The 27068-nt window shown below is 40.0% G+C and overlaps 1 protein-coding gene across 1 annotated transcript in view; it reads left to right on the top strand.

Annotated features, from left to right (window-relative positions):
* LOC131082426 (potassium voltage-gated channel subfamily KQT member 1-like) overlaps nt 1-27068 on the top strand; it is a 400826-nt gene that overhangs the window by 40397 nt on the left and 333361 nt on the right. Inside the window, exons 8-11 of the mRNA XM_058022324.1 lie at nt 1-96; nt 862-990; nt 2172-2334; nt 26552-26666. Of these exons, the coding sequence (XP_057878307.1) occupies nt 1-96; nt 862-990; nt 2172-2334; nt 26552-26666 (503 nt within the window). The remainder of the gene's footprint in view (nt 97-861; nt 991-2171; nt 2335-26551; nt 26667-27068) is intronic.

The raw sequence follows: 27068 nt of genomic DNA, 5'->3' as shown, positions 1-27068 counted from the left end.
GGTATTCTGGGGTCTGGTTTTGCCCTGAAAGTACAGCAGAAGCAACGTCAGAAGCATTTCAATAGACAAATCCCAGCTGCAGCTTCCCTAATTCAGGTAAGGCTACAACAGTAAAATACTAAAATGGTTTATTGGAGAGAGAGTATGGCCTGGAAGTTCAAGTGCAAAGAATCATCATTTCTAAATTTATTATGGATCTATAACTTGTGTTTAGCCACTTTGCCATTTTGATCCAGATCAGTAAGTAGAGAAAATTAGAATTGCTTCTCCCTTTCTGGAAGCTGTGCTATAGCTGATATTCACAGGCATAATGACACTAACTGGATGCAGTGAGTATATATAGTAAAATACTAAAAGAAAAAATAAAAATCTTCACTATAATATTTAATTAATAAATTTCTTTTCATGTTCTTTTAGGACCTGTGCATCTGCCAAATCCTGATGTGATGAATGTACAAACACATTAAAAAAAACACACCTGTTTTTAGAAAAATCTCCCAGCGTAACATTGCATATGATAATATAAAGAATTAAGTAGCAGAGTGCACAAACATTCATTGTGGCACAGTGGCAGAAAAAACAAAACACAGCATTCAGTGGGGGATTCACTTTTATGGGGGTTGTTTGATTTACTTGGGGTTTTTTTGCTGTGGGTAGAGTTTGATCCCAGTTTGTGGGAGGAGCACACTGAATATCTCTGTGTGATGTGTGTCCTGGTGTGAATTGCACTCACCATGCTTGTACTTTATCAGGAGTGGTGTTTACCTGAGGGCTTTGTTGTCAGTTGGATTTTTCACAGAATTTGCCGTGCAGGATCCCAGTGGCTGCTCCTTCCCTGAGGCTCTTTGGGTTCCTTTTCAGACCCTGTGGCGCTGCTATGCAGCAGAGAAATCCTGCACCTCCACGGCCACCTGGAAGATCTATGTGACAGCTCCCGTGCAGAATCCCAAAAAGTCTCCAGCGCCATCTAGTCCCGGTCTGAGAAAACAGGTGACAGCGCTGGCTCTCTGCTTGCTTTTCATTTTAAATTATAACTAACTTGCCAAAAACTTCGTGAAGGGCCTGAGCTGTTCCGGTACCTGAAATACATTTATTTTCCTCTGGCCACAGCCCAGTTAGTTTTGTTTTCCTTCAAACATTTTAAAGCAAAGAATATCTTCTAACTGAATTTGCCTTGTTGGTCAGACAGGTACCTACTCTCCATTGTTTTATCCCCTTTGGAGTCTCCTACTTTCTCAAAGCACAAGGCAATGGTGCCACTTTCCCATTCTGCATTCATTTTTCAAGGACGTTCATACCAGAAGGAGTAGCAAGCCAGTTTAAAAATTTATCTTCAGGCTTAACATGAGGCTGAGAGCGGCTTTAGAAGTATTTTGATGCATGTCAGTGCATCCACTGTCCACACTAATATCTATTTCTACTATTTTCCCCCATCGAATTTTGAACGTGCATTTGTTTAACTGCTGCAGAGCTGAGCAGAAGAAGGAATTCCAAAAGTTTCAACGTAGACCATAACAAAGAATTGGCTTGACTTTAGATCAAGTAGCCTTGTCCCATATATGAATATCTTGACCCTGCAGCGCTTTCTGTTGATCCAAACCTTCATTTATAATTTTAAAGTACTAATTATAGTGTGTTTATTAGGCTGTCTTTAGGCTTCTAAAATCAGGAGAACTGTTTGGAGGCAGGAGGAAGCATTTCTCCTCTCCTGATGTGCCTAATTTAATTTTGCCTTTTTGGAAAAAGGTGAAGTTTTCTTTAGTTGAATATGCTGCACAGGGCCCAGTTCATAGTTCCAAGTCCAGGGTAATGTTGAATTTAAGCTTTAGAAAGATGATATTCCTGACAAGGTGATATGTGCTGAAGTCATTAGAATTTTCTATGCCTTGAGTTTTGGTCCCAATTTGAGAAATTTTACTTACGGCCTGGTTTCTCAGAATGCTCTAGTTGCCCTCTGAGAATCAATTTCTTACCAAGTTTTAGTTCATAATTCAGAGTCAGACACTTTAAAACTATAAACAAAGGTTGCAGCCCTTTCACTGAATTTCAGTTTCATCCTTTAAATAAAAAACATTTGACCTCTAGTGAATTCACTGCACAGTGAAGCTCACATGTGCACTTGTCTGTGTTTGACAGCATCTTCTGAGACCATTCCATTCCTCCTCTCACAGGCCAGAAGATACAGGAGAAAAGGGAGGCTGGGATGTGGGAATGGTTCTGCACCTGTAATAAACCCAGGAGAAAATTCCCTGTCTGTTCCCCAGATCACCTATGATCACATTGATGAGCAAGAGGACAAAAAGGACGTGTCCTTCTACATTGGTGAACCCAAAGGTAGCTTACTTATTCTCAGTTTATCCTTTTTCAAGAGACAAACTTACAAGGAGTTGGTGTGATGAAGGGAAGAGTTCCATGAAAAAACAATTCCAGGCTAATCAGTAAATCAAAATGCCTTCAACAAAGGATGTTTGCATAACAGAAATAGGGGGACAGGAATGAAAGGAAGTCTTTAATTCATATGGTGTGAATAACAAAAGAGCTTTCTTTGTTTACTATCAATTAACATGTTGGATTCATTGTTCATTCTTCTTTTTTCAAGTTATTTCACAGGTTTATGGAAAGCTTCCTCAGGTCTATCTCACCTTTTATCTTTACCTCCTCCTGAAAGAAAGAAAGATAAACCAGGAAAAATATTTCTACTTTTTTTTACAGCCCCCTCTTAAAAAATTGTGCAAACAAATCATGATAAGAAAAAAATAACTATTTTTATCCCCACATCAACTGTTTTTTTTTCTTATGCTTAATTTAAAATATTGTGTGTCTTTGGTTATATTTCAATATGGAAACTGAATTTCACTGCTGAGTTAACATACTTGCTTTGTCTGTAAAATCCTTTCTTTAAAATTAAGTTTGTAATGGAAATATGAATGTTATAATGTGAAATATAAAATGGTATTGTTTACTATAAAAGGAGGTTTTCTAGAAAGCTGGTTTTCCCCTTTTGAGTTGATTTTCTTTGTCTGATGGATCTGGGACTCTGTTCTGGATCTGCTACATCTTGAACTCGTAACCTGAGTTCTGTTCCATACCCAGAGGCATTTCCAGTGCTTTTAGGGTTCTGAGGGAGGGCATGAAGTGTATGATATTTATAACCAAAGTTTCTGCTTTAACTCCCCATCTCAGAATATTGTGTTCATTCTCAGCCTGTTTATTGGGCTGGAGCAGCTTCCCTTGCTGACCAGATTTTGCTGAGTGTATTTTTGGTGTTGTGATGGATGGAAGCAGCAAAGTATTGAGCTGCTGGTAACAGTCCTGGAGGGCACTGAGATGTTGGGGACTCTGCTGGCTGTACTCAGGATTCTGCCAGTGTTGGTTCACTAAAGCTGTGTTCTCTCAATGGTCATAGTTAATCTGAGCAAAGCTCCGTGTGATAGGAGAGTGATGAGATAAACCCGTATCTGTTTCTGTCTGACAGGAAAATGAAAGCATTTTCCCCATTTTTCTTAAAATGTTTTCTTCTAGTACTTTCATTCTAGCTGGTTGAATTTATTCTTATTCTGAGAGACAGTTATGCGTATTATTCCCTTTCTAATTGAACTTTGTCTATTTTTTGTTTTCTTTCACCTTTTGCCTTAGCCAGTGGCAGGGTTAAATCACACTCAATTTGATTTTCCTGATTCATTCCTTCTGTTGCAGAGCTTCCAGGAATGTAGCTGGCAAACTGAATTTCTCAATTGACTGAGCATTCTTGACACCTCTCAAAAGTTTAAGTCTGATTTCTCTCAGTGATGTTCTCCTTGCCAGAATTAATAGATTTCTATTCCTGGGGAGTGGAAGTATTCGGCTTCAAGCCTGTAAATGGGGCATTTTTTTCCTGTCAAAAAAGCTGAAAGCAGAAAAGGACGAGAGGATCATAATTCAGAAAAGGTAACTGAAAGGGGCCATGCCAGCTTCTATTGGAGTGTTGCTGTAGTGGAATATTTCATTCATTGCTGGTGGGGGCTGGATGTTTTGCAGATGATGGCAAACTGCAAGGTGGAATCAGATCACTTTTCTAGACCGGACCTAGAGGAGCAGAGCTGCTGCTCTAAACCAAACCAGCTCTTTGCTGCTCTGCTCAGGTGTGAGAGAGGGATTGTCGGAAAGCCTAAAATTAATGAGCAGGACTCAGTAACAGTCCCACTGATAAAATTCCTTGTTTTGGGCAGAAATAGATAGAAATGTAGTTCAAGCATCCTTAAAAAGGAGATGTTTGCCTTAACTCAGCAGTGGCTTTATGTGAACACACCTTTTCTCCTGGAAATAAGATTTTCCTAATTGTTCATGTATCCACATCCACCCAGCTTACTCTTGGCTTGCTCAAACCTTGCTTAGGAGGCAGATCTTCCCAAGATGGGCAAAAATGCTTTCCTTTATTTGTAGGAAGAAATAAAGGAAAGGGAGAAAAGGGAAGCCTTAAAATAGAGATGATCAACATTAAGGTTTATGAGAGGTTTCTGTGTATGTGGAATAAAACAGAAACCCATGTATTGAATAGTGAATAAATGAGAAACACGACCTTTGTTCACCAAAAATTGGTAGCGTTTTGAAACAAAAGCTTGATAACCTACAAGAAAAATTACTCTTGACCTCTGCACTGTGCATGGGGTTCTGGGTGTGACTCATGAAAAATTATCTGTAGCGCTCAGGATTTGTCCATCCTTACAGAAAGGGACAGGCCAAAAGTTTTCCACAATAATAGTTTCCTTGTTGGAAATCAAACCTCTCGAAATGAAGCTATTTAGAAAGAAATTAATAAGGAAAAACTACAAAAAAATAAAAAATAGAGATTTAGGGAGTTCTAGAAAATAAATGTGATGCTGAGTCATAGAATAGCATTGCATGGAATGGGTTGGATTGGAAGGATCAAAGAATCTTGGAATAATTTGGGTTGGAAGGAATCTTAAAGATCATCCAGTCTCATGGCCATGGCCAGGGACACGTCCCACTATCCCAGGTTGCTCCAAGCCCTGTCCAGCCTGGCCTTGGGCATTTCCAGGGATGGGGCAGCCACAGCTGCTCTGGGCAAACTATGCCAGGGTCTCACCAACCTCACAGGGAAGAATTTCTTCCTAATATCTAATTTTGTCATGTCCTCTTTTAGTTTCAAACCGTTCCCCTTGTCCTGCCACTGTTTGCTCATGTACAAAGTCCCTCTGCAGTTTTTTCACAAAGTCCCTTTAGGAGCTGGAAGGATATAATGAGATCTGCCCAGAGCCTTCTCTTCTCTGAGCAATCCCATCTCTTTCAGCCTGTCTGCACAGCAGAGGTGCTCCGGCCCTTGGAGCAACTTTGTGGCTCTCCAGTGCAGTATTTATTTTTTTTTTCATGGGTGTCTGTTGCTTCAACTAAGGAATTATTTCATACCATGGTGTCTGATTTAATATTTTCATGCAGGGATTTAAAACCCTCAGTCATTTCATCCTTACCTGAGATTATATCCATAAGTGTTCTCTGTATTCCTGAAATTAATCTTTACCTGTAGTTCTGCCCATCCTTGTACCTACTCCTCTGCAGCAGGGGCTGTTATCAGGATGACAAGACATGTGCAAGCCCTCTGACATCTTTAATATTCCTGTAAGGTTTAAAGAAGCCACTCAAGTATGAACATTGTAGTTAATTAGAAGAGCAAGAGTGTCAGGTCACAGAAAACTATCCATGCAGAAGGGAAACAGCATTTTGGTGTAACTGGAATTTTCTAGATGCATTTTGAGTTTTCTCTTTAAACATCAGCTATTCACCTCAATGCACCCTTCACAAATTGAACCAAATGGCTGTTTCATGGTGCTTTTTATTAGGGAGGGGAAAAAAAATAATGGAAATTTGAAAGTTTTCAGACCTTGAAGGTCAGCCTCCTGGGACAGCTCCAGCAGATGGAATGTATTATTATCTGTCAGCTGTTGTAGGTTGCATACACAACTCATTATTGTTAGATTTGTCAAAGTCACAAGACTCTCATAGTGATAAATCTCTGCTGGGCTAAAAATAAAACTCCCTGTTTATCATAGTGCTTTTCTGTTTGATTTTTGGAGTTTCTTGTGTGCTGATGTTTAAAGCAAAACTGCACAAAAGCAAATTTTTATCAAGACATGGGAGGATATTTCAGCTTTCTCTGACCCCTTTACCTTTGTTGTCCCTCTCATTTAAAATGTGCGGTAGTGTTGATGTTGATTTATTCTGTCTGTAATACCAGTTTGGATGCTGACATTCCAGCATCCACCTGTCTGGAAGTGAGCTGGTTTTTCCCAGAGACTGGTTGCATTTCCCATTGGGAAAAGGGGCTGCTTTCCCTTACTGGTGTAGATGGATTACAGTCTGCAGCACATATAAAGCAGCAAACATTTTAAGTGAAGTGGATTCAGAGAGTCCAGTGCTGACAAGCTGAGAGAAAGGTGAGAAAAAACACGTGGCCAAAATTAACAGAATAAAGCAAACACCAAAGCTTTTGAGAGTCTGCATAACTGTCAGTAAGCCTGAAAATCATAAATATGAAGGCATGCACCAAATCAGCATGAGAAAGTATCCAGATACCAGGCTTCTGACAAATGTCATGCTCTTAAGGTGGGTTTAGCAGATGGTGGTGGCTTTGCAATGAGAATTTGTGGTCAGTGCAGAGCTGTTCAACGTCTCCATTTGTCTGTCAGTTCAGGGCTTGTACTGATGGTACTTGCTCATGTGTGAGAACTGTGGAAACACCTCTCTACCAGCAAATTTTCAGTCTTTACTGGCTCAGCCCTGCCTGCCCTGAGTGAGAACTTGCAGTGAATTCTGTGGTTTATCTCTCATGGCCAAAGCTGATGACAGCACTGGGAGTGCGGATGGGGCAAGGGGAGGTGCAGGAAGAGAACAACTCAACTCTGCCAAACCCACTCTTACTTCTGATTAAATCTGGCAGCTTTTGAGGTTTAAAAATTTATTTTTGTTCTGCATTTATTTAACTCCCTGTTGTGCCTGGTTTAAGACCAGGGTTTGAGTCACTGGTCACATCAGATTTGAGCAGGGACTTTGTACCAGATGTTCCCAGAGACCAGGGCAGTGCTGTGTGAGAGAAGGTGTTTGCAGCTGCCTCAAGGCTTTTTCTAGACATTATCAGCCCAGCAGCGGGGGGAAAATTAGTTGAAAATACCTGTGCATACCCCAGCCATAGGTGCTTTGTTGCCAAAATGAGTATTTCAGGTAACTGTTAAAGCATCAAAAGATGTAGAAAATTGGAGAAGCAAATAACTTGTCTTTGAGTCAACATATTGACTGATAATGACACAGAAACAACTTTTTAAAGTGAGGTTATAAATTGACCTGATAAACTGTAAGTTTTTGGTAAGTTCTTTCACAGTGCTGATGCAGCCCTGATTTGTACTCCGGGATCCAGAACATACGTGGTCTTGCTGTGTGAGGCTCAGGGCAAAAGAAGGAAGGAAGAAAATCCAAGATCCTCTCAGAGAAATCTATTCTTGATGACAAAGTCAGTAATTGGGTTTCTCTTTTGATATGTTTGAGGAATCAGCAGAATCTCCTCACTAAATGCAGACCCTTGTAGGGTTTTCATGACATCTCTATTGGAAGAACCTATTGACTTAGCCAGCCTTGGGGGAAAAAAAGGGAGAAATGAAATGAGGTTTTTCAAGAATGCAAAGTCAGAGCTAATAAGGTATGGTAGAAAGTAGGTTGAAAATTATTATACTGTGTTCTGTATCAAAAAGGGCAAACACATATTATAAAAGTAAAAAGTAGAATTTGGTGCTAGAATAACTGAAATCTTCACCTAATTAGTCTAGATCTAATTGTTACAAAAGACTCAAATGTAATGGTTGGGTTTTATTTTTTTCTTAATAATTAAAAAGCTGCAACTATAGTAAGAATTCAATTAAAACTGTTAAATTTGCTTTTAAAATTCTGCCTGTTAGGCTGGTATTTATGCTCACTTAGTTCCTGGGTATAATTTGCTGCAGAAGGAAGAGGGGAAGTACACAATGACTTGTTGAAATCTCATGTCCTTAACAGGGAGGAATATGATGTTTGTGGTGACAGTTTCTCCTTTTCCTCCTGGGATCCACTTGGGGTCACTTACAAATGTTTCCTAACACCCTTTGACGTATTTCCCCATTGCTGTGCAGCTCCAGGTTTCATCAGAATTTGCCATCTTATGTGTGTGAAATAGCATTTCTTTGTTCTTTTACCTTTACAACCAGTTTTGTCCTATTTCAGGACTGCTTTTTATTTTCACTGACCATAAGTGAATTGTTTATAGCTGTGGGGTCTCCAGTGCCAAGCCTGTGCCCCATCTCTTATCTCCTGTCTGTGCTCACACACTGCATCCTGTGTTTCCACTTCTCAAGGCCTCTGATATTCTGCCCAGCCTGTATTTCTGTAGACTCTGTCATTATTTGGTTGTAAATGTCTCGTCCTACTAAAATAACTGCTGCAGATATGAAGCCGTGGTTGTGCAACACAAAGATAAACAGAAGTAAAACAAGATACAGACACCTGCTCAATTAGAGAAATTGCTGCCACAGCTAAATCAGGGTCAGGTCAGGGAAGGTCTGGAGAGAGCAGCCAGAGAAGCCTCATCCCTCAGGAACTGCAAATTTCACAGCAGTGCTAATCCAGCATAGAATGACTTGGGAGACATGGGAGCTCTTTAGTGAATTCACATGAATATCCCAGTCTGCAACAGTTCCAAAACTTAGGAAAGATGAGAATGATCTGGGTAAATGGTGAGTTTTCTCTCAGTGGCCTAAGCTTGAGATGAAAATCTTTGCAGAATGAAAGTTTGGCCCAGTTATACCAACTGTGCATACAGTAATGGTGTCAGGAAATGGTTAATAATTTTTTCTGTCCCCTGAAAAGTAACACTGAATGTGCTAAAACTGACACTACAAATTGTGTCACTTGTTATTACTTGGAAAATGATTCAATGAGGAGCAAATAAAGTTAGAACATAAGAGAAAGGACTGGAAAAGATGCACAAGTTAGGTGGGTTTATATCTCTGGGTTTGCAAAGAAAACCGCTGAGGAGCCAGGGAGTGATCAGAAGGAACCTGAGAGCCACCAGCAGCACTGACAGGAGGCTGCTGAGATGCAGGATGATGATTTGAAATAGAAAATTTCTGTCCAGCTGGATCCACCTACATGTGCTTTGCATTGCAGGGTAAAAGTAGATGATGTATGTAATCTCAATAGTGGTTATATATAAGGGTGTATAAGTACTTACATCTAACCAGGCAGATGTGTAATTAGATGGAAGTGTAAATATTTAGCTCTAAACAGATATCTGGTCTAATTTGATTTTCTGTGCAATAAGTGTTAATATATTAATCCAAATCAGAGTGTAGGCTGACACAGTCTAAATAGATACAAAAGTGTAAACACAGAAGTGTAAATTGAGATAAGGCTGAATAGATATGAGATGCAGTTGTAAATTCATATATATGTAAATGTGTCTGTGTCTAAATAGATTTAAGAGAAAATAGATCTAAGTGAAAAGATAGGACACATGAAATATAGCTCTTGCCTATGTATAAGTAGCTTTGCGTGTGAAAATGTAAATTACTCTGTTAGACGAGGGTCTTAAAAAGAAAGAAAAGGGTGTTTTTAGAGAGAACCACCCTCTAAATATCTTTTTTGTGTCCCTTCCCTTTACCTCAGGTGCAGGGCTGAGGCTGTGGGGAGGGGGAATGGGAATGCTTTGACCCCATTCCTGATGGGCTGGGGCAGCCCCAGGTATGGCCGATGAGGATGGGAATGGAACAGCCCCAGGTGTGAGGATGATTATGATGATGGGAATGGGACAGGGACAGCCTCAGGTGTGAGGATGATGAGAATGGGACAGGGATAGGGACAGCCCCAGGTGTGGCCAGTGAGGATGATGATGGGAATGGGACAGGGACAGCCCCAGGTATGAGGATGATGCTGATATATTCAATTTTGGAACTTGGCTCCAAGGGAAGTAGGAATTTAAGAAGGAAAAATAAAATCAAGCAAACAAGAAAATCCCAAACAAAAAGCACCCCCAGTCAAACCAGTCAGTAGGAGGGATATAAGTAACAGGGAACATGAATTAGTCATGAGCAATCATGTCAGATCAAGTGGGTTTTGTTTGTGGTTTTTTGTGTTTATTTTTTTTTTTTGTTTTGTTTTTCTGATGTGGTAATGTGCATTTTAAGCAGGAGATAAGCAGAAGACAATTTTAATTCTGATTTTGGTCACCTTTTCCTATATCATCTATGTGTCCATAAAAATAGGACCTGGATAATAGCCTGGAGAGCTGGTGAAGGCTCCTGTACAGTGGATGAAAACTTGCTGGAATTTGATACTTCACAAAACATTTACCAGAGGGTTGCTGCTGAAATGACAAATACACTTAGAGAGATTTCTGCCTCGGGTGCTATGAAAAAAAACCCATCAGTGCTCCAGGCTGTGGATTAGGGAGGAATTTTTATTCAATATGCAGTTGGGACTGACCCAGAAGTGGCTGAGAGCACTCTGGAAGGGAGCTTTCCCCAGGGCAGGGATGCTCCTGCAGTGTCTCCCCTTAATCCTGGATCAGGAATTCCTTGCAGTGATCTGTCCCCACACTTTGGATATCCAGCAGCTGCTTGGCCTGATGGCCTGTCTATTAACCAGACTATGGCATGCAATCCCACAGTGTGGAAAAAATGAGTCCCTGACTCGTGGTCCTGAGGGATGTGTTGGGATCCCAGCCCTGCCTGGGGGTCAGGTGGCCCAAACCATTTTGGGGAAGCAAGAACAGCCTTGGAGAGAGTAGGAAAAAAGGGAAATTGGGATTTGAGGTTTCCCTCTTTATGGAGGAAACCTGCTCAAGGCTGTGATTTTTCTAATTAGTTAACTTACTTTGATATTAAAAATCATCCTGCAGCTTGTGTAGCAGGGAATGGGGAGCTGAAATATAAATTAAGGTTGTCTGGGAAAACAGTCTCTGGAACATGAGATGGAAATCTTTGCAGGTTATCTAGGAGAGGCTTTGGTTAAAAATCTTAGTCTTTCTGCAGAATTGGGGTGTTGGAATTTTATAGATAGCTATTGAGACCTGCTTTTAGCTGTATTTTCTGTTAAATTAACCCTTAAAAGCACAGATAAGGATGTGCTACGCAGTTTGGATTTTTCTCACTATGACCACTTGAGAATTCCATCTTTTTGCTCAGGGAGGCAGCAACAGTCTCACTCCAGTGTGGAAATGGAACATTGTGGTCTAAAGTACCAAAACCCAACCTTCAAACTGCAGTAATTTAATTTCAGTCTGCAAGGCACATATCCATGCAATGCAGTGGATGAGAAAAGGGAAACAGGGAGAGGGGGGGATCCCAATTTGGACCAGTGGTGACACACATACAGCTTTATGCTGTAGGCTGCGAGGCTCATTGCAGTTCCCTGGTGACTGCATGGAAGTGAAGGCATTTTTGACATTTTTGAGCCAACATGGGGCCTTTTTACTGAAGGTAAGAAGCAGGTACTTCTTAATGGGAGTAAGGATGACTTACTGCATTTCTGCCCTTTTTTTGTGTGTTCTGGTTTTGTAAAAAAGCCCAGAATTGTCAGCTTCTGTCTCCAACCCTTTTCCACAAAATAAATCGGTTAAAAGCGAGGATCTAAGGCAGTGACAAAGGTTCCAGCACATCTTGGAGATTCCATCTCTGCTGGAATCCTTGTGTTGGTTTTGAGTCTCATCCCATGCTGAGGAGGGAGGGCTGAATTCCTGGATTCTGTTACAGATTCTGGGGGTGACCTCGGGCAGACAATTAACTCGCTGTGCTTGGGTTGCATCATCTGTTCCATGAATGTAAGTCTTGTCTCTGTCACGCAGATTTTGTGAGTCCTAATTGTTGATGAAGTGTTTTTAGACTGACACAGCATTACAGAAGTGGAGAATGCAATTAGTCAATGCGGGATTAAACACGGGCCTGCACAGTTGTTTATCCTCAGCATAAACAAGGAGGAGTGGTAATCAGGGATGGCAGCTTTTGCAAGAGAAGCTGATTTTTGCAGCAAATGTAGCGAATGCTCTGTGGCGGAAATATGATGTGATTTAATCTAAAATGTAAAGCTACATTTTAGCCACAAAAATTTGGTTTTTTTTCTGGTGGAAATGGCAAAACATTATTGTAGAAGATGAGGGCACCATGAACAAAAAATTACAGCCTTTTAAACTGGTTTTACTTGGGTGGTGGAGTAGTACATACAATTTTACTGCTCCTTAAAATATGCTTTTCCTCCAAGTGAATTAATGCCTTGAAAATCATGTATTTTGCTTACTTCTGTTGTATGTCAGCTGGGAATGCTTAAAAGATTCTATAATTAGAATCAAAATAAACACTGGTTCTTTGGAGGGGGCTGTGTCCATATATAATAACCATTAGTAGAAAAATAGAGAAGAAAAGGCTGAGTGTTCCATTTATTTTGGTTTTGCTCCCTGTTGAAGTAGCCAGGTGTAGCCACTTCTAAGCAGTTTTACTTTGCTTGATGTGTCTCTTTGCACAGCAAGCTCTCTGCAGTCACAGACAGTGCTCGGGAAATAATTTTGACATTAGGCTTGTGTGCTGTTCTTCCCAGATCTCCCCAACCACAGCTCCATGGGAATATTTGCCTTGGAAAGAATTTGGAAGTTCTGTGCTTTGAAAAATGCTTCCTTGCCCTGCTCAGCATAAATGCTGGGATGGAAAATCTGACCTGTCAGTTTGCTTAAGGACACACACAAAATGTCTTTATTTCAGTTTAATCCCATCAGGTGTGGAAATAAAACCTCTGAATGGCTGAGGATAAATAGGAGACAAGCCTAAGAAGTAAAGCTTTGTGTCAATCTCTGTGCATGATAAAAAGTGTTTCTGCCCTGTTTGGAGTGATGGGTCATAAAGGTGATACCAGTGTTGCATTGAGCCATGGCCTGGTTTAGTGACACCTTAATATTTCTTTAGTTCCACTTTAACTTCAGGAAACAGCAGTGTGTGCAGTGAGTGGGGCTGTGGTTTGGGATTTACATCACTGGGGTATTTAAAAAGAATATTTGTTTGCTTGTTTTTATTTTTGAGCTTTTTCCTTTTAATTTTTATCTGCATAAAACCTGATGGACTGGAGGGGGAAAGAGTTCATTGCTCTGGAGGCTGCTCACAGTCTCTGTTAATCATGAAAACTCAGGGGAAAAAAGGTGCTGCACCCAGCTGTCTGCCAGTTTCACTCAGAACTCTAAGGGGATTTCTCATGACTATGGCAAAAAAGAAAAGCAGCTGCTTGTCATTTGCTTAACCTTGCTGGGGCTGAATTTAATCAGTAGAAAACATCTGGAACTGATTCCCCTTCAGTTTTGGAGTGTCCAGTAATCTGCTGTGTACATACAACCAGTGCACCTTTAGCATTGGAATACTTGGCTAAATCATGTTTTGCAATACTGTTATCTTTTGGAAAGAGAAAAGGAAACAACAGTAATTTCCCAATGAGCAAATATTTGCAGTGTTCTGTATAGGTTGCATTGCTGGCTGATTTTGTGCAGCTGTTGTATGAAATCTATTGATCAGAGTTAATAAATTCCCAAGTGAGTAATACTGTTTATTTGTATTGATTAAAATTGGGCCAAATTCTGAGCTGTTTAGCATTGCTTGACTACAACTGATGAAACACTTTGACCTTGTTACTTTTTTGACAGAATGCAATGTTAAATTACGAATAAATTTTTGAGGCTGTAAAAAGCTTCAGCCAATTATCTAGGACTGGTTTTGGTTAAAAGTTTTAGGCTTTCCTGCAGAATTGGGGTGTTGGACTTTTATGGATAGCTATTGATAGCTGTTTTTAGCAGAATTTTCTGTTAAATAAAACTCAAGAATGACTTGGACAGTAATACTGATAAAATGGAAACCATTGTTAAAGAGCCACTCAGAGGAAGAGACATGGAAGAATAACATGTATTTAGACAATGTTTTGTGTTGACAATGCATTCCTTCTTTACTAGGGAAGCTGGAAAAACTCAATTTTTTTTTTTTTCAAATATCAATCATGTTCACTTGCAAAAGGACATATATATTTTTAAGAGAACCACTTTGGAAACAATGAGTAACTGTCTCTGGAAAAAGCTCTTTCATCTTAGAGAGAAGAAGAGAACTTTGCATTGAGTATCCCAGGTGACCTGGCCATAATTTCTATGGGAATTTCTCTGTGGTAAAGCCCACAGAAGTGGGGGAGGTTGATGAATTTCTGGGATACCCCTTCCTCCCTCCTTTACCCTCTCTTTTAGGGAGTTTTCCTACTTTCCCTTCCATGCTCATATGGGTTAAACTCCTTTATGGCACCTCCTGTTTTGTGTTATGGAAAGAATAGAGGTGTGATTAGTTGTATCAAACACACCAGAAAGTAGCCAGCTTGGGAATATAAAGCAATGCTGATGGCTTTTAAAACAGTGTATTATTTTAATTAGATCTTGTTTTAGTCTTTTTCATCTGTAATAGTGACAATCCACCATAAAGGAAAAAAAAGGCTCCTGGATTTTCCTTCTTTAATTCTTGCTGACATGGACCTAATGTCCCCTGTAAAAGGAGAAGAATATGTTCTTCCCCTTTGGATAAGGTGAATTATGAGGAGAACATTTGTAATACCATTCTGATAACTAATTCCTGGAATTCTGGCTTGCACTCAGCCTTGTCCTGGATCTGCCTCATGAGTATGTAAACTGCAGCAAGGGTCTGACCCTTTGGGTCTATTTGTGTTCCTTTAACTCTTATACTGTTCTGAGCTCTCAGAACTCGATTCCAGTTGTAAAAAACCCCAACAAACCTTAAGCAGCACAATGCCAATGCTTGCTGATGGTGGCTTTTTCATGCTGTTTTTAATGGGGTGAATCAGACCATGGCAATGGGATATCCAGAGCTGGTTGTACTAACCCAATTAAGATCCTTTCAGGTCAGGTTGACCTGGGTCTATCCAAGATTAGCTTGTGCTAAATGAGCTGTCCTGGACCAAGGGCAGCCCAAGATAAAGCCTACAAGTTTCTCTTGCTGTTTCTGTGAAGGGCTCAGGTTGGCTCCTGTTCCTATAACCTTGTAAAGGACAGAGGACAGAGTGTGTGCACTAGTTTTTTGTGTATGCAGGGGTCCAGCAGCTGAAGGCTTTATAATGCAATACAATTTGAAAATCCTGATGAGCAGAAAGCATGCAAAAAATACATTCAAGCTTGCCTGACCATGATAAAGTGTGTTAAATAGGGTCTTGTTGCTTTTCTGGTTTGGATTTTTTCTCCTGGAGAAATGGGATCTCTGGAAGTTCTGTGGTTGCGCTGTTTCTAATGAGGTAAAGTCACATTGATAGCACAGTTAGGTCTGTTGACAAATCAGATGAGCAAAGTCACTTTTAGCTGCTAGAGATCTACTTGGGTAAGGTCATGATGGCTTTTGTGGGGCTTCTGCCTGGTAAAGACCTCAACTTTCAGTATTTGCTGTCATCTTCTGTAGTCTCCTTAAAAGAGTAAGAGTGTTCTTTGCTGGATAAATTAATGCATTAGTGTCTGCCAGTCTTGGATGTGAACTGGTTGAAGTGGAAAGAGCCTGAGCTGAAATACTTCTGGACTTCTCTTATAATTGGAGAGTGAGGCAATTTAAGTTGGAGTCACTTAAGGGGCTGTTTCAATAGTGATTTCTAATAAAAAAATAAAATTGAGCAACTTTATTTCTAATTTTTTGAAAAAATTTAATTCAAAATAAGGCTTCTTAAGGAGCTCTGATGCTGTCTTCTATTTCCTCTTTCGTTTCCACATCTCCCCTCTCAGCACTGAATGGGATTTTAGTGTGTTGCCATTTCCTAGGGTGCTGTGACACATCCAGAGTCTTCCCTTTTCCTCCCTGCATTTTGCTGCTGCTTTGCCTGGGCCAGGCAGTTTTTCTCTGCCCAAGATGGAATTGTCATGGATTTTTCCAGCATTTATCTTAACTCCTCTGCCAGCTGTCTGAAGAAATTGTGCTGGGAGAGATAGGGCATTGAGGAGATGATTCTGTGCCATGCAAGCAAACCCCATCATCACATTTGCAAAACCAGAAATGGTCAGAACTTTACACCCACCAAGTGTTCCAGCCAGTTGCAACTTCCAACCCATTTCAATCTGACTCCCAGATAGGGAAAGGGCCTTATCCAAATGTGGATAAGGGAACACTAAAACCTTTATAGCAAAGGAAACTCATAAAGCACAGTTTGGGGGACATCTGAGAGGTGTCCCCAATAGCAAAATATAGTGCTCAGAATAAGGGAATAACTGCAAATTAGCATCAGTGGAAAGGAAGGAGGAGGTGGGGAACAAGGCATTAATTTCTCCCTTTTGATCTGAAACCAAATCTCTCAAATCCTTGGGTGAAACATTTGTGCTGCTAGAGCTCTGAATGCCAGTGACAGTCTTGGATCTCAATGATTTGGGGCTGTAGTAGGAGTCTTTGCATTATCCTCCCCAGAGCAGTAATTTACCTCTTAATTGGGCTGTGCCTCTGCTATTTCCAGAGTCTGTAACACCTTTCTCTGAGAGTTTATTTGAATGAAATTAATTTTGCTTAGATCTTACCTTTCTAGGGCTGTGGCATGCTGCTTCACTAGTGTTGCATTTGTTTTGTCCCTGCAGCAATATTAACAGTGTTGGAGGACACTGCATGAATATTCCATTCACTGGGCAAGTGAGCATCCAGATCTGCACTAAATCAGTGTAAACAAACTGTGATGTTTTCTGAACGCCATGGGAACAAATTTATTGTGTCAGAAGCCCCATCAAGGATCCCTGGATGCCACCTCAGTCCTGGAAAGTGCAGCCCATAGGGAGTTCTGTGTGAAGGCAGCACTGTGTGTTTGTCCTGTCCTTGAGCATCTGCTCTTCACCTCAGCTGCAGACAAGGCAGTCAAACAGTTCTTTGTCTGTTGTTATCTGATATTAGGCCAATCCAGCTGGGTGTTTTTCTGTCTCAGCAGTGGTACATATCCTCCTGGGATGGCTTGTACTCTGCATCTGGGTGGCCATGGAATCCTACTACCCCCTAAACACACCTACCAAAAAAGATAGATGCACATCTGTAATGAATTATCATTCTGTCCACTTTTAAGAGATGAAGTGAAATTGTTGCTTTAAGTCACTACTGAATGATTACTTGAGAAGTCTTAAATATTCATTTTCCTGGACAAAAAGAAGCTCAGTCTTGTTTGATCTCTTATTTCAGACACAAATGGGTTTGTTGGCTTACTTGAAACAGCAACTTAACAATTTTCTGTGAGTTATTACAATCAAAAAAGAAAAATATCCAAGTGCTCTAACAAAGTTATTCTAGAGAAATTTTTATTCCAGTTATGATATGATTGTAGTAGATATAGGACAAGAGGGAGCTTGGAATTCACTGCTTGGATTCTCCACCTGAATTATGACACTGAGTGGTATCTGAATCTTTAATGCCACAGAAAGTGGAAGGGAATATTCTGCAAGGGTTTGCCTGCCAAGAGATAGCAGAGCGTCTTTGGTTGGTCAGTGACACAAAGCAGATTGTCCTAAAAACATTTGCAATTTCTGTCATCCTGGCAAATGAGTCTAAAACAATTAATGTTGGATGTTGAATAGAAAATGAATGGATTTGGATGGATGGATGAATTAGAAGCCAAATGACCTTTTTATGATGGTGTTAAAATTGTTTGGTTGGAAATCAGGATGGTATCAGGAAGTTGGGTTTTCCCCTGATGGCTCTGTTAGGGTTCAACACCTGTAATGGTGTGTTTATATAAAAATAAGAATTAGGAGTGTGATAAATATTAAGCTGAATAGCACTAAGAAGGAGAATTGGGCCTTGTTACTTTCACACATAGCAAAGTTGATTTTGTCTCTCAGACCTCAGAGATGTGGTTTAAAGAAGCTTGGATAGAACCAAAGCCTTGTAATGGGGCTTATGGGGTAAGAAAACACACATCTGCTGTAACTTGTCCAATATCTCCCTTCCCTGAAGATGCTGATCTCAGTCAAGTCACTCCTGAAATTCAGCATTCATCCAGATGAATGCTCTTGAAATCTGGTGTTGATGAAACTTCTCCACCCTCCTTGTGCAGGTCCCTTGGAGGAGGGAGAGAAGGGCTTTGTGCCATCTCCGTGGCTCTCACTGTCACAGAAAAGCCATGGCCTGCTGCCTCTGTCCCAAGAGCTGCAGGGCACATTCAAATGTATCTCCACAATGGCATCAGTAAAGAGAGACTTTAGGTGTGTTCCACCTCAGGGTTGTGTCTCACTTTTAAATATCACTGTTGCCTTCCCATATGAATTTTTAGATTACTGTTGGGAGTGTAGAAGATGTAATTATTCTGGGTCTTCTCAGAATCTGAGTTTCAAAGCACTTGAATTTTAATGGTAGCAGCAAAAGCCTAACAATTTCATTAGACTATTTTTAAGCTCTTCCATTAGAAAATGTTTGTAATTAAAGTTCTGAATAAGCAACATGAGGAAGTTGGAATGTAGCATTAATAAAGCATGCACATCCTGACTCCCGACTGACCCCTGAAGTACAGAATTGAGGACCCCATTAATTTAATTTTAAATAAAATGGGATTTTTGGTTAATGTGCAGCATTTCTAGGAAGATAACTTAAAGGGGGGGTTTGTGCTTATAAGATGTTTCAGTTTGAATTCTATGGTCTGAAGGTCTGTCAGTCAAAATTTTTAAAGTATCGGGTACACATTACAATGGCTGCTTTGAATTCTCTTTTTAACAGTTGTAACTTGGACTTTTACTCAAATTACTGCCCTACCTAAAATATTGTCACATTCAAGATTAAAAAAATAAAAATATTTGCAGCAAATATATTTGAAGTAGGGAATACTCCCATAAAATGTTTCTTTATACCTGGAATGTATGAAATAACAACTGAAGCTTTAGTTAGGAATAGTTTTCATTTAGTGTAGTCAACAGCTGTGGATTTTTTTGTTGAGCTTGTTTTGAGCTTAAGGAAAACATGGAATTATCTCTTCTACTATTAAGATTTACTATAATTTACGGATTTTTTTTTTTTTTTGGTGTGGAACAGGCAGGTTGGTAACAATATTGTATGTATTGAACTCATGATCAACACTAGTAAACAGGGAAATTGTTCTACAAGGATTCAGTTGTGGGAGGGCAAGAACTGCATAGGACCAACAAATAATTGTGGCATATTTCATTGTAATTACAGTAACTGGGTTTTGTGTTCTTTAGAGTCGAAACATTGACAACAATTCAGAAGATGTTTCTGGTTTTACTCCAGTGCAGTTTGTATGCTTTGACCATTAACAGTCATGAAAAATAAAAATGTTTTCAGACTGGTTTATTTTCTCTAATAGCCACACTAAAACTGTACTTCCTTGTTAAAATAAACACTTTTACTATAATGGCAGTTCTGAATCCCATAATGGAATGTAACTCTATATATTTATATTACATGATACATTCCCTATGTGTTAAGAGCTCTCCCTGCAGAGCTAACAAGCTGCCAAATTACATTTCACTGACTATTAATTGTTTCAGTTTAAGATCAAGTTCTTCTTGTCCTTAAAAATAAAAAAAAAAAGGCGAGCAGTGAAGAAGGATCACTTTGAAAGCTATTTTTGTCTTATTTTTCTTCACTGTTATTGCTGTACATTTTGTTCTTCAGAATAACTGAATGAACAGACAGGTATTTCCAGCCTTAAAAAGTTAAATGCATCAAATCATTGTTGATTTGAATTTGGTCTTGGAGAGCTGATGTCTGAACATATTCACAAGGTGTAGATGGTATCTCCAGCTCAAAAACATGTTAAAAGTGGTTGTGGGCACAAGGATTGTGTCAGATAAGCAAGAGAAACAGGCTAAGTCTTAAGAGACTAAAGAAATGCTTGTCAAAATAGTTTGCTGTAGAATATTGAAAAACTTTGCTCTCTTGGCATCATTTGAATATAATTTATCTGATTAGATGCTTCCCCAAAGGTGTCCTTGTCACATCCTTCCTGGACCAGCTATGGCAGCATTTGGGCCTCAGGAGATCATGACGAGCAGCTCTTTTCTGTGTTTTTCCTGCTGTCATAATCCTCCTGCTGCAGTCACGAGGCACAATTTAATAGCTATTAAATAATATATCTACAATTTAATGGCTATTAATCAATATACAGTGGTATTCACATACTCTTTGAACAGAGAGACAGAATTCTCTCTCCCAGGATTTCTCCTGGGGAAGACAGTGGGAAAGCTCAGAGAGAGAAGAGAAAACAATTCTTATCTCTACTTGGTGCTCCTGTTGTTTGGTACATGGGGAATGTGTTATGGAGATTGTTTACCAAAAGGGATTTGTTAATTGGACTCTGCTGGTGTTTGTTGGGACTGATTGACCAATTAGGTCAAAGTTGTATCTTGACTGTCTAGTAAGGGTCACAGGTTTTTCTTGAGTATAGTTTGAGTGTAGTGTAGTATATTATAATATAGTATAGCTTAAAAAAGCAATTCTTCAGCCTTCTGAAATCATTGCAGTCATTGCAGGTTATCCTCTGGCTGGAGGTTGTCCTATATCAATAATATATTTACTGTGCAATTCACTCTGTGGGTATCTCTGGTGCTTCCCTTCCCAGCCCAGAAAGAAAATGTGTTTTGCAACCTCTTTGCCAGACTCTACTCACTCATACCCTCCACATCACCCATATGGACTTGAAGGAGTTTAGAAGTCCACTTTTTTGTGTATCTTTTGAAGAAAGAGCTTTCATAAGAAAAAAAGCAGTCCTCTTCTTTTTTTCCTCCTCTTCTTTTTTTCCTCCTCTTCTTTTTTCCTCCTCATTACATTCTTCTGAGCTAGGTCTGAAAATGATGTTCAGGCAGCTGGGTAGATAACCCATCCTCATGTGCATTCCAGAGTATGTTTAATTGTTTCTCTCCTCCTGTTATCCAGAACTACATGCATTTTTCCAGTGCTACATGCCCTTGTGATTTTCAGTGATGTGTTGGTGTTCATTTACATCCCTGTGCTGTCCCACCAGCCCTGTAATGAGTGATTGAGTTCCAGGGGCTGTAAGGCAGTGTGTAATTTGGCCTGCAGGCTTATCTAAACGAAAGAATGTACAACAAATAAAGGCAGCATTAGTGCATTTTGAGTGCTGATTGTTTCAAATCAGATACACAGGAAACCAGATGTTGAAGTTTATCTAAAACACTTGCAGCCCAGCCTGTAACTACAGCAGGAAGAGTGCTCAGCACTTTTTGCATGGAGTTAGCAATGTGTCTGCAGCAAATACGAATTCATTCTTATTCCTCAATTCAGCTTTTGAGATGTTCTTTTATTTCTATTCTCCTTGCAAACCACTGCTTAATTAGTTTTGGTGTGATTCTGCAGATGTTTTGGGGGCAAAATGCAATTCTTGTGCATTGCCCTGAATTTAAATCAGCCACATCTTGAATGATGATAATAAATTTAACTGCCTAATTAGGTACAGAAAGTAGCCTGTGCTTTTTTTAATTGTACTCGTAGCTCTAAGAGTTGTGTATGGGACAGTGTGAGCATGTGGCATTTGCAGATGGCTTACATTTGAATGTGTAGTAAGGATGTAAAATCACAGCCTCAGATGCTCAGATTTGTAAGTTTTACATAAAATTAAAGTAAAATATCTTTATTTGGAATAGTACTGAGTACACTCCTCCTGACACTCCTGTAGCTTCACATGGTAATGAAGAAAAGCTTTTATAATTTTGGTAAAGAAATTACTCACTTCATGCTAATTCTGTTTTACTGTGTTATTACAACATGACTCCTCAGAGGAGCTTGAATGCCATTTGTCTGCTGAGATGAATGATACCAAAAGCAAGCTGAAGAGGTTTATAAAAGCAGGCTGGTGTTGAGGTGTCAGACACTTCCAGGCCTCTGGGCTTTTGTTAACTGTTGCCTTTCCTTTATTCTTCTGAGGAAAATGAGGATTTGGAGATGTCCCAGTCTCAGCCCCAAACCAGTTTGCCTCTGTGCATCTTTACAAATACAATATTTTTAGTGAGGTGGTACAAGTTCCTGACACAGGAGAGCAGACAAGACACGGCAGTGTGATCTCACAGGCTGTTCATCCCTGCAGATAAAGGAAGCATGGTTATCCTAGGGATTTTCTGTCAGGATGCATCCTTACAGATGAAATTAAATCATATATTTATGTCCTGTGTACTTATGGCACTGAGTAGAGCAGCCTGGCATTATGAGAGAGGGTTTTAACAGCTGCTGATCTGAAAGGGATGAGGAGACAGTGGCACTGAAGGAACAGAGACCTGATTTTATTTCACCTTCTTTATCTGAGAAGAGGATAATGCAACATCCTCCTTGTTATTCTGTCCTGCTGTTGATAGACATTGTCTGTTTGGGAGTGACCACAATAGTGCAGTCATGTTTGCTGCTGCATTTCTAATTTGGGAGCTTGCCTTTTCCCCATAATTTTCCCCATCAGAAGTTGGTGGAATATAGATAAGGACTCAAAGGTTAGATAAAGCCAAACAGCATTACAAAAAATACATCTGGATTATGCTTTGATGTGTTTATTTTATGACTTCATCATTTTAGAAATTAAAAGTATATGAAACTTAACTTTCTTTTTTGCTGTTTGATTTAATCAATTGCTCTGTTTCAGGGCTCTCTGGGTTTGTGGCATCACTGGAATTTATTGTAGTGTGCTAGATACTATTCTTTATTTTCAAGTTGCTGCTTCCAACTTTTCATGCTCATGAAATATTATATATTTTATTATGAAACCGGTACAGCTTCTTCATACTCTAAGTAGTAACACATGGAAGGGAGGGATGGATCCTCTTTTTTTTCCCTCTTCATATTTCCTTGCCTCCCCTGCTTAGTACTCTGCAGCATCAAATGTAGGGCATTAGTTCCCATAAAGTCAGTTTGGACAAGGACAACTTATGAAAATAAATATAGAGAGGGAAGACAGAGTTGTTCTGGCTTGAGCTGCAGCTGCTACAAACTACCATCTGTAGTAGCTGGGCCTTACAACTTTGAGTTTTATTTCTGGAAAGCATCACTGCCATGTGTTGAATGTATCATGATGCTCCACATTTCCTCAAAGTGAAAGCACTATCATGAATGATTATTATGAATTACTTTATTGCTCAGGAGCTTATGGCTTCTTGACATTAAAAAAGAAATTGTCCCTTTTAGTGTGATTTTTTTGGGAATTTTGATTTATGACTGAACATTGCTGTCTAAATGAGTTTTGGAAGTTCAGGGAAAGTGAGTTAACTGCAAGAACTGAGTTGGTTCAAGAATGAATGTTTTGAATAAGAAAATAACTGCTCACAGTTCTGACAGTCACTTAAAGGACAGAAAATATGCAGAAAATATGATGTATTACATGCATTTACCATTAGCATTCATTTAGGGACCAGAAAATGTTACTCATGTGTTAATATTTTAAAGCAGAAACATGTAAAATGAATGAATTATAAAAGCATAGAGGGAAATCAGTATTAACCAATTTTTATTAGGGTTGCATGGATTAAAACATGTAGTCTCTGGTGATAGCTTTAATACTTTCCAAAACTAATACTTTGAATTGAGTCAAGTGGCTCTGAGAGTAGTGGGGAATCTCATAATCTCACCACCCAAATATGATCAGTCTCAGAGCTGTGATTTCTGCTTTATCTTGATCTATTAGAGCAGCACTTCTGTGAGCAGCTCTTTTTTCTCGGTATACTTTTGAGATAAATCTTGTCTGCAACCAAAATGGCAAAAATGGTTCTGTCCATGGATCTGACCATGGAAGCAGTGAGGCAACCTCCAAGACGTGACCCAAATACTTAATTTTGGGGAGTTAAGTACACAAGTTCCATTCTGCTGATAAAATCTACTACAGAGGATGTGTTACACAACCTCCTGTTTGTGTGGAATTCACAATCACATCATTGTCTTTTTCCAAATGAAATGTGCCCTCCTTGGGGAACGAAACTGCTGCAGATAATCACAGCAGTGCTCACCAAAGGGAAAATTTGGGTGCCTTATGTAAAGGCACAACAGAAGCTTGTCCTGCTTGTGTGGGTAACCAAGCAGAGGCTGTTAAATCCCAGTATGAGGTTCCCCACATCCCAGCAGAAGGTCCCTGGTCAGGGGCAGGCTCCAGGTGCACCTGCAGGAACAGCAGAGCTGCTCAGCACAGCGCATGGGAGTGGTGAGGATGCAAAGGTTTGGAACCTGGCTCCTGCTCTCATCCACCCTTGCTCAGAGCTAATGTGCTGTGGGGCACATTGCAGCAGGGAAAACTTCTCAGAAAAAGAGCTAGCAAGCCAAATGTGAACACTTAGGGTTTTCTGGGCTCTTTGGGAGTGCCTGGATGCAGATTGCAAACAGCAGTGTGATGAGCCACAGAGGAGTTTGATAAAGCAATAACAGACCAAATCCCTCAAATGGCAGGACTAAAATATAATCCTATGACTTCTCATGGCAGATGCACTGCAGTAACTTTAGTATCTATGCAGTGCTATGAAGGAGGCAAACTGCCATGAGTTAACCAGGCCCTGCTCTGACCCTTTCAGCAGTTCTGTGGAGCAGGAATTGATAGCAAAGCAGAGTTTTCCTGTTCATCTGATGTGCCTTATATGGGCACAGTGGTTTAGCTCTGCTTTGGCCCAATTCCAAGTTTTGCTAAGTTCCTGTGAGGAAAACCTTACTGTAGCTGAAGCCAAAGCTCCCCCAGTTGAATTTTGCAGGTGTGATCATGTGCCATGTTACTTGTTCAGATTGGTGCTTCCCAAGGCCATACTTCAAATATGGGATCTGTGTGTTTCAAGACTTGTTCTGGAAAAGTAGGAGGCCACATAGTTCTCTTACAGAACAAATGCAGAACTGGCAGGTCTCACAAAATAAAGCTCCTCTAGAACAGCCAAAGTGTTTCAGCAGTGCTGGGAGAGCACAGAAGTTCATGCTCCCAGTGCCAGGAAGATTTGGGTTTCCCTTGGAAACACACATTTTGTGATTTACTGCAGCAGAGGGAAATAAAATAGCTTTGTCATTTTATGTCCTTTGTCAGTGTTCAGTTACACTATTTGATAATTCTTTTCCATGGACTTCAATTTTATTCGTTGCCTCCTGGGTTATGGCTCTTCCAATAGCAAGCTCTGGTGTTGTGGGCTTTTTAGTATTTACCTTGACTTTGAATGAAATCCAGCTGAAGTGTTGTTCTGGAAATAACTGGAGATTTCAACAATTTAATTTTCTAGGAGGCAAGGTTTCTTATTTCTGTCACATGGGTTGTTTTCACAACATAGGCCAGTGACACTATTTAGTCTTTACTTGTTTTGATGCTTAATTTTAGTGATTCACCCACACATACTTTTTTTTTGCCTCCCTTGAATTTGCATGTGTCATCCTATCCATTTTCCAAGTTAGACTCTGTCAGCTCACGTGCTACGTGTTCAAGGATGATCAGAATTCAAATTTATAGGTAGCTTCCTAGAAACTGTTAGATCACCAGGAATCATGAATGAAATTGCTTTTAGATCAGAGCAACTTAGGCTAGATACACTTTATAGCTTTTGAACCAAGTTAATGCAGGAAAAGATAATGAAGAGAACTTGCAGCAGAAATAGCTTTTGAATATTGCTGCATCTGAACTTAGAAAGATAGGTACATGTACTCCACACAAATATGATGAAGTCAGCCCTATATTAGATGGAAGTCTTTAGAAAATACTGGATTTTGCCACTTACAGGGTTAGCTGCACTTCTCTGATTTTTGTAGTATCTTAGTGAACTCCTTCATTAGTTGGCCATTGCATGTTTTCCAAATCTGTAATGAAATTTGTACCTTTGTAACACTTGGAACATGGGCTAAACTCCAGCACAGCTTGTGTCCACCATGGTTATCCTGCAGAGCCGACTACATACAACCCCCTGAGTCTTCCTGGTTCACAGGAGAAATTTGGAACACTGGTGGTTATAGTGACCAGAAAGCACTTTGGTTTCAAGTATTGTTTGTGTGATAATAGCATTTGAAATAATGGTTTTGAAGGTATTAAAGCGTACATATCAAATGGTGTTGAGTGAGGAAATGGAAATCTGATAGTGTTGTCATTTCATTGCAAGGGTTCCATATTGCCAGAGTTTCATACCTCCTTGATGTTTCTTGTAGGCAGCTCCTCCAGGCACTGACTCTTCCTTGTCCTCACAGCAGCCACTGACTCCAGTTCCCACCAATCCACTCTTTTATAACACTCTTCTTATTGAATACAGGTGTGGCCTGGTAAACTCAGGCCCGTTCCCAATCTCTAATAATTGGCTCAGCTGCAACTCCTTATTGGTTTAAGATTGCTTTCTGTACTACCTTTATTTCCTTATATTGTATCCCCCTACATGATAGTTTGTATTGCCCTTCCCACATCAATATTGCACACATGGTGAATTTCTGTTCGCGGGAGACAACCCTCAAGAAGACAAACCTTTCCTGAAAGAGATTCCTTGTGTTTGAACAATGTGTGTACGATGGCAAGAGCTGGTAGATTGTAGATAAAGTACAATGATCTCTTTGCATCCTTTGTGCAGTGAGAAGAGGCCAGGAAGGGCACACCCCAGACGTGTCACGGGCCAGCAGCTTCACTGACGACATTGACCTGGTACCCGAGGAGTCCCCGCTGCAAGCGGCATCTGATGTGGCACAGTGAGTGAGAAGCAGCTCTTACCTCATCCTTAAATGCTCATTGACAATCAGGGACACCTGTCACTGAGTAAGAGCTGTGCTTTGGCTGGCTGGCTGCTCTTGAAGTGATTGTGGGTTTGATCTTGTTTAACTAAACGTGAACATTTCCTGGTTTAGCCTAAAGTTTGGTGGAAGTAGCCAGATGCTTGGAAAAGCAGCACTGCTCTGTGGTGGGTGGCTTGCAGTCTTGGTGTCTTTGTTTTCCCACTTTTTAAGGCAGCAGAAACAGCTCCTGAGAGCTGTGAGCTTTACAGACAGTTTTATACTTGTAGGCTGCCCCATTAGGTTAAGTTCCAAAGCAGTCCTAATAGAAATTGATTGGACGCCTAAATGAAATAGTCATTTATAGATACAGCCAGAAAA

The sequence above is a fragment of the Melospiza georgiana genome, chromosome 4 (genome assembly GCF_028018845.1).
Source record: "Melospiza georgiana isolate bMelGeo1 chromosome 4, bMelGeo1.pri, whole genome shotgun sequence".
NCBI lineage: Eukaryota > Metazoa > Chordata > Aves > Passeriformes > Passerellidae > Melospiza > Melospiza georgiana.
The sequence above is the reverse complement of the archived record's forward strand: the minus strand, read 5'-3'. Positions and strand labels throughout refer to the sequence as shown.